General features: G+C 36.6%; 2 protein-coding genes across 6 annotated transcripts in view; one reads left to right on the top strand and one right to left on the bottom strand.

The window, feature by feature from the left end:
• LOC128188342 (GTP-binding protein REM 1-like) overlaps nt 1–17,869 on the top strand; it is a 38,126-nt gene that overhangs the window by 6,677 nt on the left and 13,580 nt on the right. The window lies entirely within an intron of this gene.
• On the bottom strand, nt 1,116–5,802 carry LOC128188343 (uncharacterized). 5 transcript variants are annotated; one of them, XR_008244145.1, is made up of 12 exons: nt 5,410–5,801; nt 5,281–5,316; nt 5,083–5,136; nt 4,904–4,957; nt 4,753–4,800; nt 4,598–4,633; nt 4,432–4,473; nt 4,310–4,335; nt 2,474–2,530; nt 2,303–2,374; nt 2,115–2,174; nt 1,116–2,021 (listed from the first exon to the last, which is right to left on the bottom strand). XR_008244145.1 is itself a non-coding variant. In XM_052859325.1 (8 exons), the coding sequence occupies exons 1-8, from the start codon at nt 5,663–5,665 to the stop codon at nt 3,934–3,936; spliced, it is 720 nt and encodes a 239-aa protein (XP_052715285.1). In that variant the 5' UTR covers nt 5,666–5,802; the 3' UTR covers nt 3,192–3,933. The 5 variants fall into 5 exon arrangements, 2 of the variants coding, with proteins under 2 accessions (XP_052715285.1, XP_052715286.1); XR_008244146.1 differs by lacking the exon at nt 4,310–4,335 and having other exon boundaries at nt 5,410–5,800; XM_052859325.1 differs by lacking the exons at nt 1,116–2,021; nt 2,115–2,174; nt 2,303–2,374; nt 2,474–2,530; nt 4,310–4,335 and adding an exon at nt 3,192–4,127 and having other exon boundaries at nt 5,410–5,802.

The raw sequence follows: 17,869 nt of genomic DNA, 5'->3' as shown, positions 1-17,869 counted from the left end.
ACTGTACTCAGTGGAAAAGCGAGAATTCCACAGGACTAAAACTAATGTGTCAATACGTGAATAAATTTCCGCTCAGCGAAGACATCTTCGTGCGAATCTGCGTCAAAGAAAACAATGTAGCAATAGATATTCGACGCTATAGAGGACACGAAGCAACAGAAGAAGGAATTCAGTTGAATCTCAATCAATGGCTGTATTTAAAATCATCAGTAAGACATATAGATTCCTCAATTACAAAGAGTGATTCGTAAGAGAATGTGAGAAAAACATGAATTTTTCCGATGTATATAATAAAATTAATTTTGAAAAAGAAGGTTGTCTGGGTTTTTTTTATTAGAGTATAAGAAGAAGAACACGAAAAAAGTGGAACTTTTTACAGTATTGAATTGCACGTAGACAAAACCTTTAAAAAAAAAGTAGGAGGAGGAGTCAGAGGTTTAATTAACGATGAAACGATTTTGAAATTAGGCTCTAGATAGTGTTAAAGAAAAGTGGGAGGAGTCAAAACTAATATTTAAGAACACATCCACTTTATTGAAAGCACGGTTAAAAAAAAAAAAAAATACTACATGTACATTGATTGAAAGTAAACAGCAAATATGGAAGTTATCTATTTAGCAAATCTTGGGAATGAAAGAGAAGTCAGGGTTTGCATAGTGAACAATACAAAAGAAATTGTAATAGGAGAATTGGAAGGTGATGACCGGCAGGGTATTACGTTGGACAGATGCCAGTGGACACAGTTAATGGGGTTTGCTCAAAACGCAACAAAAGCAATGCAAAGTATGCAAGATGAAGAAAACAGCGAAATCAATTATATGCAAGATTTGGGAGGCGATATTTATCTTCAAGTACATTCACCATTTCGATGTGTTACTGTAAGAAAATTTGTATCTGCGCCATACAGTGATCCTCTTTTACCTTATCCGCATTGTCCAGCATACAAAGGGAAAGAATTGTGCCCCACTAAAGACGGTATAAGTCTACGTGTTTTAGAATGGAACCGTTTGACTGAACGCTTGCAGCTTATATCAAATTTTTTAAATTGAACATTTAATTTAATTTAAAGGTGTTCTATGGTTATAATATTAAGATGTACAAAAAAATAATAAATAAGTAAAATGTTGAGTTTCATAGTTTTATTCAGTAAATTGTAATCTTTGTACAGAAAATCAAATTACAAGGAAAAATGCATAAAAAAGTCACACATAAGAAATGCACCAAAAAAAAAAAAAATCCCCCCAGAAAAAAAAGAATGACTATACAGGAAATAGACAGAACATAAATCTCGTTCAAAACATTTAAATGAAATGTCGAAAAAGATTTATAATTGATAAATTTGAAGCAAGAACTCACGAAATACATACAGAAAAAGAGGTTATATACAAAGAATGTATTATAAAAAAAAATAATGACTTTACAGAAATAGATATAACATCAATCTTTTTAAAAACATTTAAATGAAATGTCATAGAAGATTTATAAGTAATAAAACGTATGAAAAAAACTCACGATTTCAAATACATATCAAATGATAGATATAGGAATATGTCGTTAACCTAAGAATCTCGTTAAATTTACAAAAAAGGTTGAAAAAAAGTCACGGAAATGAATGTATTTGTCAGTAATTAGTTACATAAATTATCCCTCACTGTATAAAAGAGAAGAAAAAAAGAGACCAGATCAAGCAGGCAAGATTCATTGGATAAACGATTGAAAAGTAAGTCACATTTTATTTTGTTTTTTAACAAGTTTGAACATTTAGTTCTAAACATTTTACATAGATGTCTCCTTCCAAGACTTCTAAATTGTTCGCCAAAAGTTCTATCTCCCTATTCAGAGCATCCATTTGTTTGTTAAGGTCCCCTATTTGTTTTCCTAAGGTTTCTTTGGCACCTTGTTTTGATGCAAGCTCTGTGGTCAGTCGCTTTTTCTCGTTTTGCATATGATAAATCGTGATGTTGGTAGGTCCGAGATCTATAGTACTAAATTCATCATCGTCCGTTTGCGAAAAATAAGGACTGAAAAAAAGGTCATAAATAAAATAAAAATTTATGGTAAAAAAAACCCCGATTGTTTAAATAAAAGCGGGAAAAATTATAAAATTAAAATACCTCTTAAGAGGAGATGTTATTTCCGGCGAAGTAGATCGCGATGAGACACTGGAAGGAGATCTGAAAAAAAATAAGACGATTTCATGCCGAAACACAGAAAGTTTGTTCGTATCATCATGTATTAAAAAAAAAACCCCAAAAGATTGTAGTTTATACTTAATTCAAAACTTAGGAAGCTTGAAGAATACCTTGTTATTGTCGAAAATGAAGTCGACAGGTGACTTGAAGATGATGATGAAAAAGACTCAGACGATGGTGATCTTAAATAGAAAGTAATAATTAGAAGGAAAAGAAGATTAGAAATAAAAAGAAGAGAAGTTTTGTTGTAAAATGAGTATGACAGGAAAAAAGAAATATACCCTATAGAAGGTGTAGCATTAGACCCGGAGTCTATATAAATTGTTTCTTCGCCGATGCTGTAAGACAGAGAACACATAAACATTTAGCATTTAAAAAAAAAATCGAACAACACACTCCCCTTTCCACCCCCCTTTCCAACAAACATACTCCTTTAAATCATTTGAAGGAGTCCGGAGGTCGCTATTCTTTTTTAACCTGATAAAGACAAATAAAACATAATAAATAAAAGAAAGAAAGCAAATATAACCAGATATCTAGGAAATCCTTAAGAGAGAGAGAAAGAGAGAGAGACTTACATTTCTGTGATCAGTCGTTGGGCCATATTGCAAAGGAGGAGGATAAATGAAAAAGATAGAAATCGGACCTTTTTTTATAGTAATGCTCGTATTAAAATATTCTGACGATGATAAATGACAAGTCTTTTATAAATGCTAAAATTACTTATATATGTCACGATTATTAAAACATCTTGAGCTCCAATTTAATGATTAAGTAATAAAAGGGAAAATATGACTATATATGTAAAAATTTCTGAGAACTGTTGAGAATTTCTCATAGTGATTTGATATTATAACTCTATATCAAGATCTCCAACATGGCCATTATTTCGATCACTACGCCTCCTCTCAAAGATATCCACATACCCTCAACCGAAGACTGGGATGCGGAAATTGAGGTAGATCCAAACCCCCCCCCCCCCCCCCCCCCCCCCCCCCAGGAAGGCTGCGATCAATAAACGAGCAGTATGTGTTCATGAAAGATCATGAATACGAGGCCATGTTGGAAGCAAAAGAAAAGGATCATTAAAAATAATCAGCATCTAGACCTACAAAAAAAGAAATAAAACGAATCGATCCTGTGTGTACATGTTTCTCTCTCTCTTTATACAAGAAAAGATGTAAATACTTGGCATTTAGTACATGCCGAGATAATGGTACATAGAGTTTAGTACACGAGTAAATGAATAAATGAATGATATTATAATTATACTGCTACCCAAAAAAAGTTGACTTCATTTTCTTATAGTATGAAAATAAAACTATCGCTTTCATTATTCACGGAGAGTGACCATAAAAATAAAATCTACTTAAAAAAAACAATATGAAGATCCATTCAAAATAATGAAACAACATTTATTCAACATATATAAAATGTAAACTATTTTCACATTCAACATAAAAGTAAATAATAAATGATACATAAAATAGTTACAACACAGATCGATGAGAGAAAAAAAAATATATATATATACACATACAAAAAGAACATTAATGACGTCTGAGCACCCGTGTGCTTGCACAGGTGGGCAGCCTTGGGTTTCGGTAGGGACGCCTCCCTACCTCCACCACCTCCTCCTCCTCCTCCTCCTCCTCAGACGCGGGACAACATAAACAAAACATGGACAAAAACAGGACAACAACTATAAAGGAAAAAAAATGTACAAAAAAAATTAAGACATTTAATCATTCTTTGCACGATGAAACACCACATCAGACATATCAGACACGACAGAGTCGCCGTCCCCCTCTCCAGACAAGGGCAGGTGATGATAATTCATTTCGATATCACGAGGGGGAGGAGGGGAACCGCGACAACGACGACAAAAACACAAACAGAGACACAGACCAAACACAACGACGAATGACAAAACACCTACAAAAAAAGTCGTATATACGAATGAATGAATGAAGTTAAACAGTAGTTGATTTACATATAGTCTCTAATTGTATTGATGCAGAGCGTGTAGGACGATGCGTGCGCTTATAATATTTAAAAAGCAGGACAAGCACTACAGCAATAGGAATGGATAATAAGGATAAAAAACTTAGATATACTAATCTGTGGGAGTCTCGGATGTTATCTGTTTGTTAAAAAAATTAATTAATTTTAAAAAAAATGTAATTATAAAAAAATAAGACAGAATAAATAATAAATAGATGTGTGTTAAATTACTTACTAGAAATAATCAAAACTGCCGTAGGAGTCAACGTGATCTCTCCTGAAAAAAAAACCCACGTCATTTTAATAATTAAATAAAAAAAAAACAATAACAACAACAACAACAACCCCCCCCCCCGTTTTTTTCCAAAAAAAATGTGCAATGTATTGTCATATATATTTACCTGTGCTTGACTCATGAACGGAGGTACCGTCTACTACTACAAAAAAAAAACAAAAAAAAAAAAACCCGAGATTAGAGCATGAAGGAAGATTGGAGAAAGAGAAGGTAATTCAATACATCGCTACCCCCCCCCCCCATATATATATATAGCATTACCGGAGGTTGATGATGATGTCCAGGACACCCGGGAAGTCTCAGCGTGATCTATAAGAAAACACAATTCTTCTAATTAATATGAAATGGGAGGGAGGGGGGTGTTTTATAAAAAAAAACCATTCTTTTCTTTTAGAAAAAAATATATATTTACCATGCGTAGTGCGACGGGGACTGGAGGACGGGGGTGTAGTCTTATCTCCCTGCTCTACAGAGGGGAGAAAAATAGAAAAACTTACGACTATAATTAATATGTAATGGGGGGGGGTATTAAATCAATCTCTCTCTCTCTCTCTCTCTCTCTCTTAGAAATATTTATATATATATACTTACCATGCGTAGTGCGACGGGGACTGGAGGACGGGGGTGTAGTCTCATCTCCCTGGTCTACAGAGGGAAAAAAAAAAAGAAAAACATATGACTAGACTATAATTAATTTGTTATTGGGGGGGGGGGACACACGGCTATAACTTATATGCATTGATGGATGTTAAATGATCAATTTATCGAAATAGAGAAAGAAATATTTACCAGGTGTGGTACTTTGAGCTGGCTCGGACAAATCGACTAAAAAAAAAAAATCAGAATAATATTAATTATGCATTGTAAAAAAAAAAAATAGTAGTATGAATAAATGGGGGTGGGGGTGGACACACTTACCTCTAGCAGGGTGGACATCGCCGATGTCCGTCAGAGTTATTTTCTTGAAACTGAATTCAACCCGGCGCACCCCTTCGCCAAATCGGATGTGGAGTGTATCGACACCCCCGGTCATCCCCACTGTAAAGAAAATACACTCACATGCCCCCATACACGAAACGAAGTCTTCCTCGCAACAAATTGTTGCGGGAGAACATTGTAAATATACGCCATGCACAACAAAGATGAGCAGCCATGCTGATCGAAACAACGCCATATTTGTACTGATCCTGTTTTTTTTTGGGGGGCGGCAACATCTAAAAGATGCAGGCTCGCGCGCGAAAAGAGAGAGGAGTGACACAGAGAGAGAGAGAGAGAGAGAGAGAGAGAGAGAGAGAGAGAGAGAGTAAAAAAAAAACCCACCACCACACAATCCTCTTCCCCCGCCCATTCAGCCAATATGCCCACTACAATAGGATTCCCATTCCAACAGGGGGGGGGGGGGGGGGGGGGGGGGGCGGCGCCGCTTTTTTAATTAAAAAAATAATACAACAGAGAGAGAATATGCTACCTCCCATTTATCCCCCCTTTATTTGTTTTTAAAAAAAAATACAACACAGTAATATAAACACCCCCTCCCCCCCCCCCCCCCTTGTATATAAAACAGATTTAATTATTATTTTTCTGGGTTTTTTTTCCCTCAACAGGATATGGTATATCAATGCCCTTATTGTACAAGCAGTTTTGAGAATGAGGATTTTTTTCGATTTCATAAATATACTCATGAAAGAACAGAAGAATTGAATATCCTTATTCCATCTAAATTGCGTAGACTCCTGGACCAAGAAGAAGAAGAAGAAAAATCCACAGATGAGGATAACTCAGTACATCAAATTCAAACCTGTAATGAATGTGGTCATAGATTTTACGACAATGACGAACTTTTCCGATTTCACCAAGAAATGCATCAAAGTGGTGGGGGTAACACATCAAAAATTTCTTATACCTTTCAAAAAGTAAATGAAAGAACTTACCAAAAAAACAAGGCAATAGATCGTCATTATGTCGTGAAATTGAATTCGGACCTTGTCCGAGAAAAAAAAAGAGTTCTAGATGTACAGGGAGAACTTTCTCAAATGTTTGGTGCAGCATTACAAGATGCCACGGATAATCTGAGTGACAGTGATTTTATTCGTGTAGTCATACATTCGGATTCTTTAATTACCAATATTGTTGTACCTCTGCGGAAAATCGAGCATATGACACCGCAGGTCATACTGGACCACGTTAACCACGTCCTGACCAGTCATGAAGACATGCCCTTAGATGAAAGTTTTTTTCTTGACATCGGTACGGTTCAGGTGCCCTCAGGTAATATGATTTCCATTTTCTCTCTCTCTCTCTCTCTCTTTTTTACTAAACAAAGACAGATAACTCTAAGTACATTTCTTTTTTTATTTAATATTATAGGCGGTCGGGGAAACCAAGTGCAATCAGTGACTGGGGATGATTCATCAATTAAGAGTAAAAGGTCCATAATTACCATTGTCAATCAGGACTATACCTGCATGGCTCGCGCTGTAACTATGGCATTTGCCAAAGTCAATTCTGTCACCATCGCTAAATGGCGCGAGCTCACTGACGACGACGACGGGAATACAGAACAATTAATCTGGAGGTACAAAAAGGTTCCAGACTGGTATTATAACAAACTGCGAGACCCCAGAGACCCTTGCGACCGCCAGACAAAACTAACTAAAGAACTTTGTAAGTTAGTAGATGCACCTACTCATCACCCATTAGCCGTTTCAGATTTACATGCTTTCGAACAGTTTCTTGATGTCGATATTTTAGTGATTAAGGCTTCCGGGGGAAATAAGTTTATTAAAACCCCTCCCACAGGCAGCGAAAAACAGCGTCTTTATTTATATCTTCATGATGTCGAGGATAAAGACACAGGATTTAAAGTACCGCATTTCGATGTTATTGCAAATATCTGCGGGTTTTTTGGCAACTCAAAGTTTTGCGAACATTGTTTGATTCCTTACAGAAATTTACACCAATGCGAGCGTGCGTGTTATGTATGTAAAAGAAAAAAGTGCAATTTCTCGGAGGTGAAATTAAGTTGCAAATTATGTCACATGACCTGTAGATCGCTCTCCTGTTACAAAAATCATTTGATTCCGCAAGGCAGACGAAAAGAATCGTCGTGTGCTAGGTGGTGGAAATGTGTTATATGTACGAAAGTGGTGGATCGAAAGGTGCGTGATCCCGAACAGCATGAGTGTGGCGAATGGTTGTGTAGAACCTGTGATAAATACGTCAAGTCTGATCATTTATGTTATATCCGTCCAAATGAAAACAAGAAATCGGTCCCGAAATTTATTTTCTTTGATTTTGAATGTACGCAAAGCGATAGCAGGTTAGAGTGTCCCGAAGGATATACTCACGACCCTGCGCGATGTAAATCCTGCTCCGGACCGACTTGCGCATTGTGTTCAAATTGTCGCAAGTCACACTGCGGAAAGTTTGAACACGTGCCTAATTTGGTCATTGCACATAAGGTTTGTGAGATGTGTGTAGACGAGGCAATTACGACCAACTCTACATGTCAATACTGCGGAACGCGTTGTCCCGAATGTAGTCATTTTGATAAAGAAAACAAATGTTTTACCAAAGAACCATGCGAAGAGACTTGCGGTTTTCGCGAAGTCATGTTTCGCGGAGAAAACGTCAAACAAGAATTTGGTCGGTGGCTTTTTTCTAAACATAATAAAAACTATACAGCGCTCGCTCACAACATGAAAGGGTACGATGGATATTTTTTGTTAGAATATCTTGTAGATAATAGTATCATACCGCAAGTTATTTATTCGGGATCAAAACTCATGTATATACATGTCGCAAAACAGTTAAACATCCGAATTCTCGACTCTTATAATTTTTTGCCGACCAAATTATCTAAGCTACCCAGTGCGTTTGATTTAAGCGAATTAAAGAAAGGCTACTTCCCCCATTTTTTTAACACGTTTCAACAGCAGAATTATGTTGGTCCTTATCCTGACTCTTCTCAATACGGGTGTGACACGATGAGTGATAAAGATCGCAGCGAATTCTTAACCTGGCATCAATCAAAAATTAACAACAACGAACAATTTGATTTTGCGAAAGAAATTGTTGAATATTGTCGAAGTGATGTTAATATACTGCGTCAAGCATGTCTAAAATTTAGAGAAATTTTAATGGAAATTACGGGTAAGGGTGATTTTGACCTCAATGATGAGGGAAACATAGAATACTATCTAAATGGTAGTGTAGATCCTTTCAAGTACATTACAATAGCAAGCGTTTGCATGGCTGTCTTTAAGTCCAAATTTTTGAAAGAGGACTTAAGAGTTAAGTTTCGTCACCACGACGAATGGATAGAGGGTAGGCGGTCAGATGGGGAAGTTTGCGTAAATTTCCCGGGAATGGGGTGGGTAAACACTCGGACTTTACAAGACCATGATTTTTTTGTCGAGAAAGAGGAGTATGTGGGTAGTCCCATTGCCCAGGTTCCGTCAGCCGGATACCATCGTGATCAGTATAGCAAAGTTTCGATCAGATGGTTAGAGTGGCTTATGGAAAAAGAAAACAGGGAAGGAATTGTTCCCATATATATTCGGCATGCTTTAAATGAGGGAGAATATAAAGTTCCAAATTCAAATTTTAAATTAGATGGTTATTGTTCAGAAACGAATACAGCTTATGAGTTTAACGGATGCCTGTGGCACGGATGCCCTACATGCTACATAGACAAACGTCGACTCCTCGTCCCGCGCACACAGCACACAATACAAGAACTTTATGCACTAACTGTGGAAAAACATAGGTACCTCAAATCCATTGGTATGAATGTGGTGACAATGTGGGAGCACGAGTTTACAAAGTTAGTGCAAGAAAATAAGGAAGTTTCAGATTTCGTGACCTCTTTAGACATTCATGAGAGACTAAATCCCAGAGATGCTTTTTTTGGGGGGAGAACTAATGCTGTTAAATTGTACAAAAAAGTCGAAGATGACGAAAAAATTCATTATTTAGATTTTTGTTCTCTGTACCCGTCAGTCAATAAGTACTGTAAATATCCTTTAAAACATCCCCGCATCATAATCAAGGAATTTGAAAACATTGAAAATTATTTTGGCATAGCCAAAGTTAAAGTGTTACCCCCTAGAAATCTTTATTTTCCCGTTTTACCCCAAAAAATAAATGGCAAATTAGTTTTTGCCTTGTGTAGAAACTGCGCAGAGGAAGGGAGGCAACTGCGTTGTACTTGCTCGAACGAGGACCGGTGCATCACGGGAACGTGGTGTACACCAGAGATCGTTCGGGCAGTTCAAGTCGGTTACGAGATTGTCAAAATGTACGAAGTGTATCATTTTGATAGCGTCTCTTCACCCGGTGACCCTGATAATGACCTTTTTGGAGGATATATTGATTTATTTCTAAAAATTAAACAAGAATCAAGCGGTTGGCCTGCATATATTCAAACCGAAGAGGAGGCATTTCAGTACATTAGCAATTATGCGGCTAGAGAAAATGTTAAACTTAATTCTGAGGCTATCACCAAAAACCCTGCAATGAGATCCATTGCCAAATTGCTTTTAAATTCATTTTGGGGAAAATTTGGACAACGCTTAAATATGCCACAAACCTCTTTTTTTCACGAAACTGAAGCTGACAAATTTTTTAAAAGTCTCTTTGATCCGTCTAAAGAGGTTACAGATTTTCATATTATTAACGACGAAATGATCCATACTACTTGGAAAAACAAAAGTAACCTGGTTAAAGAAAATTATCAGACAAACATATTTATTGCGGCATTTACTACCTGTTGGGCTAGGCTAAAACTTTATGACGTTTTACACATGCTCGACACACGTGTCTTATACTTCGATACAGATTCCGTCATTTTTGTCAGTAGACCCGGTGATGTCGAACTGGAAATTGGCCCATATCTTGGAGAGCTCACAAATGAGTTATCTTCTCCTGATGATTATATTATAGAGTTCGTGTCTGGTGGACCTAAAAACTATGCTTTTAGAACCATACAAGGAGAGCAGATCTGTCGCATTCGAGGATTTTCACTGAATTATCAAAATGCACAAATTTTAAATTTTCATTCCATGTTAGATATTGTAACAACTGATCAGAGCAAAACTTTGACTGTCACAAATCCTAGCAAAATCACAAGGTCTAAATTCCCGATAAAAATTTATAACAGTGTAGAAAATAAACAGTACCAACTTGTGTATTCCAAAAGAGCAATACAATTAAATTCTTATGACACTCTACCTTTCGGATATTGAGGGAGATTTAAAAAAAAAAAATACACCCACACACATATATATATGTGTCAGTATTCTATTTATTATTGTATATGGACAACATATATTGCCATGCGAATTAAAGTTTAAACCAATGCACACTCTTCTTCTTTTGTATTGTCTTATGTACACTGTGTTTTGAAAATCCAGGTGGAGGTCCATTTGTTTGTTTCTTTACAATGAGTCCATACCCTCGTTGACTTCTTTTAGGCGTGGTCGTTTTCCGGACATTAATTGTCTTTGACGGTTCCTTCATTTGGATTTCACTTGGTACATCCTCTTTTTGTGAAGTAGAAGTCATTCGAGGGTCTTTTTCTTCTTTTGATTTTAAAATCATTTCATACTTTTCTTTTGGTATTAGAAGTAATTCCCTAGACATTATTAAGTACACTTAAAGCTGGTTTAATTAAAATCGGTATTATTGTATTTTGTTGTAGCAATAGTTTCCGTTTGACACTCTTCTTTACCGTCTTGCTGCTCAGTTTATGAATGACCTGTCGATGCGGAGACAATCGCTTAATATAGTACTTGGTAAGTGGAAAGGTCCCTTTGTACACATTTAAAATTACCTCACACAATGCCTGCTGTTGATTTTCGGTCATGGTTTTTATTAAAGCTTTTCTTTGTTTGGTATCCGTCGAATACAATATCTTGAGAAAGGCTGCATTCGATGTTACCAGATGGCTCATGGTTCCTGAAAATAACCACCCCTGTTTATTCCTTTGGTAAATATATGAGTGTTTCTTCTTGCGGAAATATATGCGTGCGCAATCTATATTTATCATGACTGGCGGGGTTCATATCAACGAGTAGGTATCCGTACGATTTAGATGTTGCTTTTTGATATGCATCCTTAAAAAACGACGACTGGCCTGGGTACACTTGAGCTCCAAATGACAATATTTGCCTCGAGTCTCTCAATGACCGAAATAATACGACATAATGACAATTTAATGACAAACTACGAAAATTTTTGGACTGAAAAAATAAATTTTGTGTTAAGAAAAACACAGTGCAGTTCTTGTGATGTGCCGTGATGCTAAATACTGCAACAGTTTCTTCGCTTTTCGCTACTTGAGTCATTAAATCGTCTAAAATTACCAGGGTATGTTTTATGCCTTCTGTCCATTCTTCTATTTGCTCTTTAGACGGCAGTCCTTGATATAGAACAAGATTCGTAATGTTACGTTCCATCTCCTCGTACAAAGGTTGATACTGACTATAACAGTATATTATTTTTTGAGGAGGAATCTCAAACATCCCGTTTGCATTCAATAAAATACGATATATGAAATGAGTTTTTCCTGACATGGTTGCACCCGATACCATACAGGTTGTAGGTGATCGAAATGGTAAAATTGATTCGTTCTCCCACCAATCCATACTTCCTCCTTTGAAAACCAGGACTCAAATGATAATAAGCCTATTTTACAAAACCTTTTTTTTTTTATTAATTTTACAAAATACCATCATCTTGATTGACACATTGGTAGAATATATAATCTTTCACCTCAATATATAAAACATCACATAATATGCAATGTTGAATTTTTCTTTTACAAATATTTATGTACAAATTCTTTAACATAAACATCGGGATTAATGCAATGGCTTAGTAGTCTTATTACTTGTGACATCAAATTATTATAACATTTCATCCATATATAAAACAATACATGATATCCGCATGAATCACTATCCCTGTGTTGAATTTGAACGTTATTGTATACACAATATTTACAGTTATTTTGTAAAAATACATCAAACGCAACGCCGTAATATCCAGGCAAATTTCCGAAACTGTCGTAAAACTCGGCTCGTACTGGACTGTGGATCCAAAACACTACCCAATGACTTCCTGGCAAAAAGGTAGGGTCGGTGTTGCAAATGTATGCAGATGGGTATTTGGATACCTTTTGTGGCAGATTATTTGATGAAAAAACTCCCCTCATGACATCAGCAATATGTCTATTATTTCTTGTTAGACCTAGTAACTCATGTCCATTCATACTCGGGTGTACTTGATATCTCTTGACTGATCAATTTCGAGCAAAGCGGGAAATTCAGCATACGCCAAACAATTCAGTGTCTCTGTAGTATGCGTTGCAAATTTTACCTCTAATCTGATGCTTCCCTGGCGAACCAAATTTATATATTCTTCACCAAGATCGCTGGGAGCGATACTAAATGCGTAAACTGTGTACCCCTCACTAAACATTTTACGCGTTATGTTAAGTCCGGAGTCCTTGTTCCATTTCTCAGCCACCTCAAATAAATTAATAAATGGTGTGACGCAATTCTTGTTATCCCCGACATCAATTTTCATGGGTCTCGCTGGAATGCTTTCGCCATTTACGTATAGTGCAATTTCCTCCGCCAAATTTTGGAAATTAAATATGTTTTTGGTGTAATCTCCATTTACAGCAGCTTGTGAAATGAATGCAAAATATGCTTTTGATGGTAGATTGGTAGACCATACGTTCTGCCAAATGAAACTCCCAGAGCCTGTGGGACAAGTGTTCATCTTCACTTCGGTTCTGACCAGTGGGTATTTTGCGGTGGTTTCTTTCAATATTTCCGCGTGATTTATTAATACACCACTGTCCACTTTGATCATGCAGGCTTTAAAGGATACATCTAACAGCTGCACTTTGTACGAAGGAGATCCTTCTGCACTCATTATCAATAGAGGGGCTCTGTTTCGAAATAATTTCAGGTTAAGGTCTACACCATTCACAATGTATTTATCCAACCGGAAAATGTCCTCGTACAAAGGTCCTTCCAAATCAAAAACTTTGCTTAACTGCGTAAATGTATACCTCTTCGCCAAACCGCCGTTCGTCCCACCGTATGCATTTGCATCGTCCATATCAGCATCGTCCGTGAAAAAAAGTTGAGATTGCAATTGCGATTCTGAGCCATCGGTGCCACTGGACAAGATGATTTTTAAATAGGCTTTCCATGGGTAATAGTTAGTGTTCAGAGACACTAACTTCCCGTTCATATAAGTGTCTATCTGCGACCAAAGTGACTGTAAAGGGAGGTTTATGATGCCAGTTTTTTCTTGAGATTCTAAAGCTGTTCCATCTGTTTTGACTATTTTACATTTTGCATATAAACGACTCCTTCGCAAATCAATGTATTCGTTTCCTTGACCGGGTATGGAAATTTCTATCGGGGCATCTTCCGTATTATATGCTGAGACTGGTCTGTGTTCCGCAAAATATATTTTTTCTACTGCAACCTGATTAGGCGGCACGGTAAACAGAGACAATTCAGCAGGAAGTCCAATTTCGGTTATTTTCTCACTAAGGAAGGACATAATTTTCAGGGTTTTCTTTACAAATACTTTGTCTTTGTTTTCTTTGAACGAAATATATTAGAATCCAAGTCTGTGACCTCTGACTTGCGTTTTCTTGAAGTAATGTGTGATGGTACAACTTTTTTAATTGGCTTCTTCTTCTTCTTCCTGATCGTAGGAGAACTGTGAGATTTCTGTGCGCTTTCTGCTTTTATACTGGCCACAGGAACGTGCGGAACATTGTCACGCATTTCTTCTTTCAAGTCTTCTTTGGCTCGTTCTTCTACTGCCGCCATGGGAGTCACCTGTTTACCAAATATTTCTTTAGGTTCTTCTACAGTAATATGTGGATTAACAGGAATCATGTAAGGTTTTTTAGAATACATCCCAGCTATTCCACTTCCTGACTGTCTACCTTTATAACTTCTAGGGTTAAAATTTCCATCTACCATGTTTTTGTAAAAAGTTTTCCATATTCTAGGATCAGACACGTATGTAGGTCCAGACATCCTTCTTATAGACTTTTCCACTTCAATAAGAGTGTTACAGATGTATCTTTTTGTAGAAATGACGCTTCCTGACCATCTGTATCCTTTATATATATGTGAACATCATGAACCTGTCCAAGTCTCGTAGATACTTCGTACGGATATTTAAATATCTGATTTTCTGATGACTTTTTTAAATACACACGCCTTAATAGTGGCAGTTCTTTGTCCCCGACTATCGTATCTTCGCAGAGATTTGAGAAAATATAGACATCCGTTTCAGATTCGGACGAAGGTAAACAGGTCTCTAACAGTGATACTGACCACTGTCCATTTAAAGTTAACGGTCTTGGAAGATGAACGTGAAAATCATAAGGTTTATTGTTTCTGTAAAAAGCAGAACTGTCTGTAGACTTTAAGATCATCCGAATGTCCATAACGAAAGATTTATATGTCAATCAATTCTGATTTTTTAATCCAAGAATTATACTTCGAAGGCCACTGGTACCAAGAGACTAAAACCTCCTTTTCACCTTTTCTTGTCCGCTCTTTTAAAATTTTATCCACTTTCCATACAGTGTCTTCCTTTTTGTTGACTTTTTGTAGTTCCTGTGCGTAAAATGTACCGGAAATAGATTCATCTGCATAGTCTTTTAGACGATACACTTCAATGCCTTGACGTCGAAATCTATGGGTTATAACGAATATTTCACCTGTCCATTTCTGATCATACTCACGTTGAAAGGTGTGCTTTAGATGTGAAATTCTAACTCGATCATTTACTTTAAATTTAAAATATCGTTTTCTCTGTTTCTTCCCCTTAAGGGAAACCCTCTTTTCGTTTGTTTGTTAATCATTTTTTGTTCTTTCTAAAAACGCACTAAACCTGGCCTCTCCTTCTGTATCTTTTGTCACATCCACTGGAGCCATGTCTCCTAATGGTCTAGTAGGTGTGGCGTTTATGCTTTGTGTAATGTTTGCTAATTCATCCACAAACTTGTATGAATCTTTCTGTACAAACATTCGATGTAATCTGTTTTCCAATTTTTGAATGCTGCGCTCGGCAAAGTTACTTTTTGTCTCGTTTTCTGTGTATATCGAGTGAACTTCCTCTTTCTTTAAAAATGATTTGACCCATTTGTTTTTAAATTCGCTTCCTTTGTCCGTTCTTAGTACTTTAGGTTTTCGTCCTTTTGCAAATATTGACCGAAGCCCTTTAATTACTTCCGCCGCAGTTTTCTGTTTAAGTGGAGCGGTAAAGAGAAATCGGGAAAAAATGTCTTGCAATACCAATATGTACTGAATTCCGTCATTGTACTTCGAGATATTCCTTACATCTTGTAAGTCTCCGTCCCAGATAGTATCAATTGAATCTGTTATAATATGACGTCGTTTAAATTTTCGTTGTACTCTTTTCTGCAAGGAGTATGCATCAGTGTCGGACAAAAATTGCTTAATTCTTTGCAAACCAATTTTATGTTTGCCTTCACGTTTTACAATTTGATATAACTTATATGGACCACTAAATGCGGCAGGCTGTGTAGTATCTGTCCATATTTTTTTTAAATAACGTTCCTCTTCGTTGGACAACATTATCAATACTAATTCAATTTTAAATGCGTTTCGGGTTTTTTTTTATTTTCTTCGTACCTTTTATACTACATAAGTATAAAAAAAAAAGAAATATTCTTTGTGGAATTTTTTTTTATTGATATATGTGTCATTCATAACCTTATAAAATAACTCACGTCCTGATTTCGGGTTTTTTTATTTAATCAATAATTCATAAATCCGTCTGGATTACAGCTTCGACATTCCAGCATTGACATTTGATTGTTATGATCTAAATAGCAATATCTAATACTGTCCAACTCTTCCTGGAACCTTTTCCTTATTACAGGAATAGTCTTCTTGAGTTCTTTCCACATTGCAACAGTGAGAGAAATGCCCTTCCTGGTCGCAACAATCATTTCTGCTTTTTCAGGCAGCCACCATTTTCTTATGTCTACGAAACCATACTCCTGGTCCACGGTCACGTGAACATTATGACCAAGGTGTTCCTTGTAAGACACATTGGCATCTTCTTGCTTTAGGTCATCTAACGCTTTGTCAATGTCACCAATACAGTCCTCTGTTAGTTTTTTCCATTTCTCTAACGTTAATGCTATGCCTTTTTTTGACGGGTATGGCTTTCCTCTGGGAGTGGTATCAAAATACCGTATGTGTATGTACATATTTCCTTCGTAGTTCTGTGCTGACACATGACAGTCCTTCCCAATGTCAAACTCTACCATTGTATTTTTGTTGTAGGGTTTTATTCTCTTGACATCTTCTTCGTCATCCTCCTCCTCCCTCTCCTCCTCAAGGGTCCTTTCTGGTGACAATACTAAAAGATCATCGTCCATGCTTTTCATTCTCTTGAGGTCTTTTTTCCTTTCTTCATGAGGTCTTTTTGGTGTCAATATAACAAGGTCGTCCATTTTGTTTTTCTTCTGTTTTCAAATTATGTTTACTTATGTTACTTCAGTCAACTATTTATATACAAATGATACCAAATAAACCATCCCATATTTTTATTACCCTGCATAAAATCTAACTATGTACGTGGTATGGATATAATTACACAATAATATGCTCCTCCCACTTATTTCTATTGCATGAATGCAATCTGTTGTGAAACCTTCTTAATTCTAATTACACGCCGCACCAATCATCGTCTGGGGCTATATCTGATAACCCTCCCCCTTTACCAATCATCGTCTGGGGCTATATCTGATAACCCTCCCCTTTACCAATCATCGTCTGGGGCTATATCTGATAACCCTCCCCTTCCTTTCATCTTGATGACGTAAAACTGGCCCCGCCCCCTGTATTCCTAGGGGCTATACAGACACTATTGCAGCACTTGGGAAACTATACAGGAAATAAATATATTACATTGAGTTCGCTATGGAGGGTTTTTGCCTTGAGAAGAACCACATTGGAGAAGTGATATGATATCATTTAATATACGCTGTCACGCATGTAAATTGAGTGTGAATTGCCGGTTTCCTCTCGCAAATATACAATTAGAAGCAACAGTATCGATAACTTGCACAGGCGGTGCACGTATTTTGTAACATATACATATGGATATCCATGGCTATTGACATTTAGGGCTTCAAATCGATGTGATTTTATGTTTTAAAATATGAAATGTTATGTATGTTCAGATTTGTACAGACCTATGGATGTTTATCACTCTAAAAGCCACGGTCTCTTCAACCTTTACAGTTTGTTTTAAACACTTACTGTCTTCTTTATATTAATTGTCATGTATAATATGT

This window comes from Crassostrea angulata, chromosome 6 (genome assembly GCF_025612915.1).
Source record: "Crassostrea angulata isolate pt1a10 chromosome 6, ASM2561291v2, whole genome shotgun sequence".
NCBI lineage: Eukaryota > Metazoa > Mollusca > Bivalvia > Ostreida > Ostreidae > Magallana > Magallana angulata.
The sequence above is the reverse complement of the archived record's forward strand: the minus strand, read 5'-3'. Positions and strand labels throughout refer to the sequence as shown.

Coding starts and splice junctions, on each gene's coding strand:
- LOC128188343 (XM_052859325.1), bottom strand. CDS start 5,665: ATGGCGTTGTTTCGATCAGCATGGCTGCTCATCTTTGTTGTGCATGGC. Junction 4,801..4,903: donor TCCCCGTCGCACTACGCATG/GTAAATATATAT, acceptor GTTTTCTTATAG/ATCACGCTGAGACTTCCCGG. Junction 4,474..4,597: donor CGTTCATGAGTCAAGCACAG/GTAAATATATAT, acceptor TTTTTTTTTCAG/GAGAGATCACGTTGACTCCT.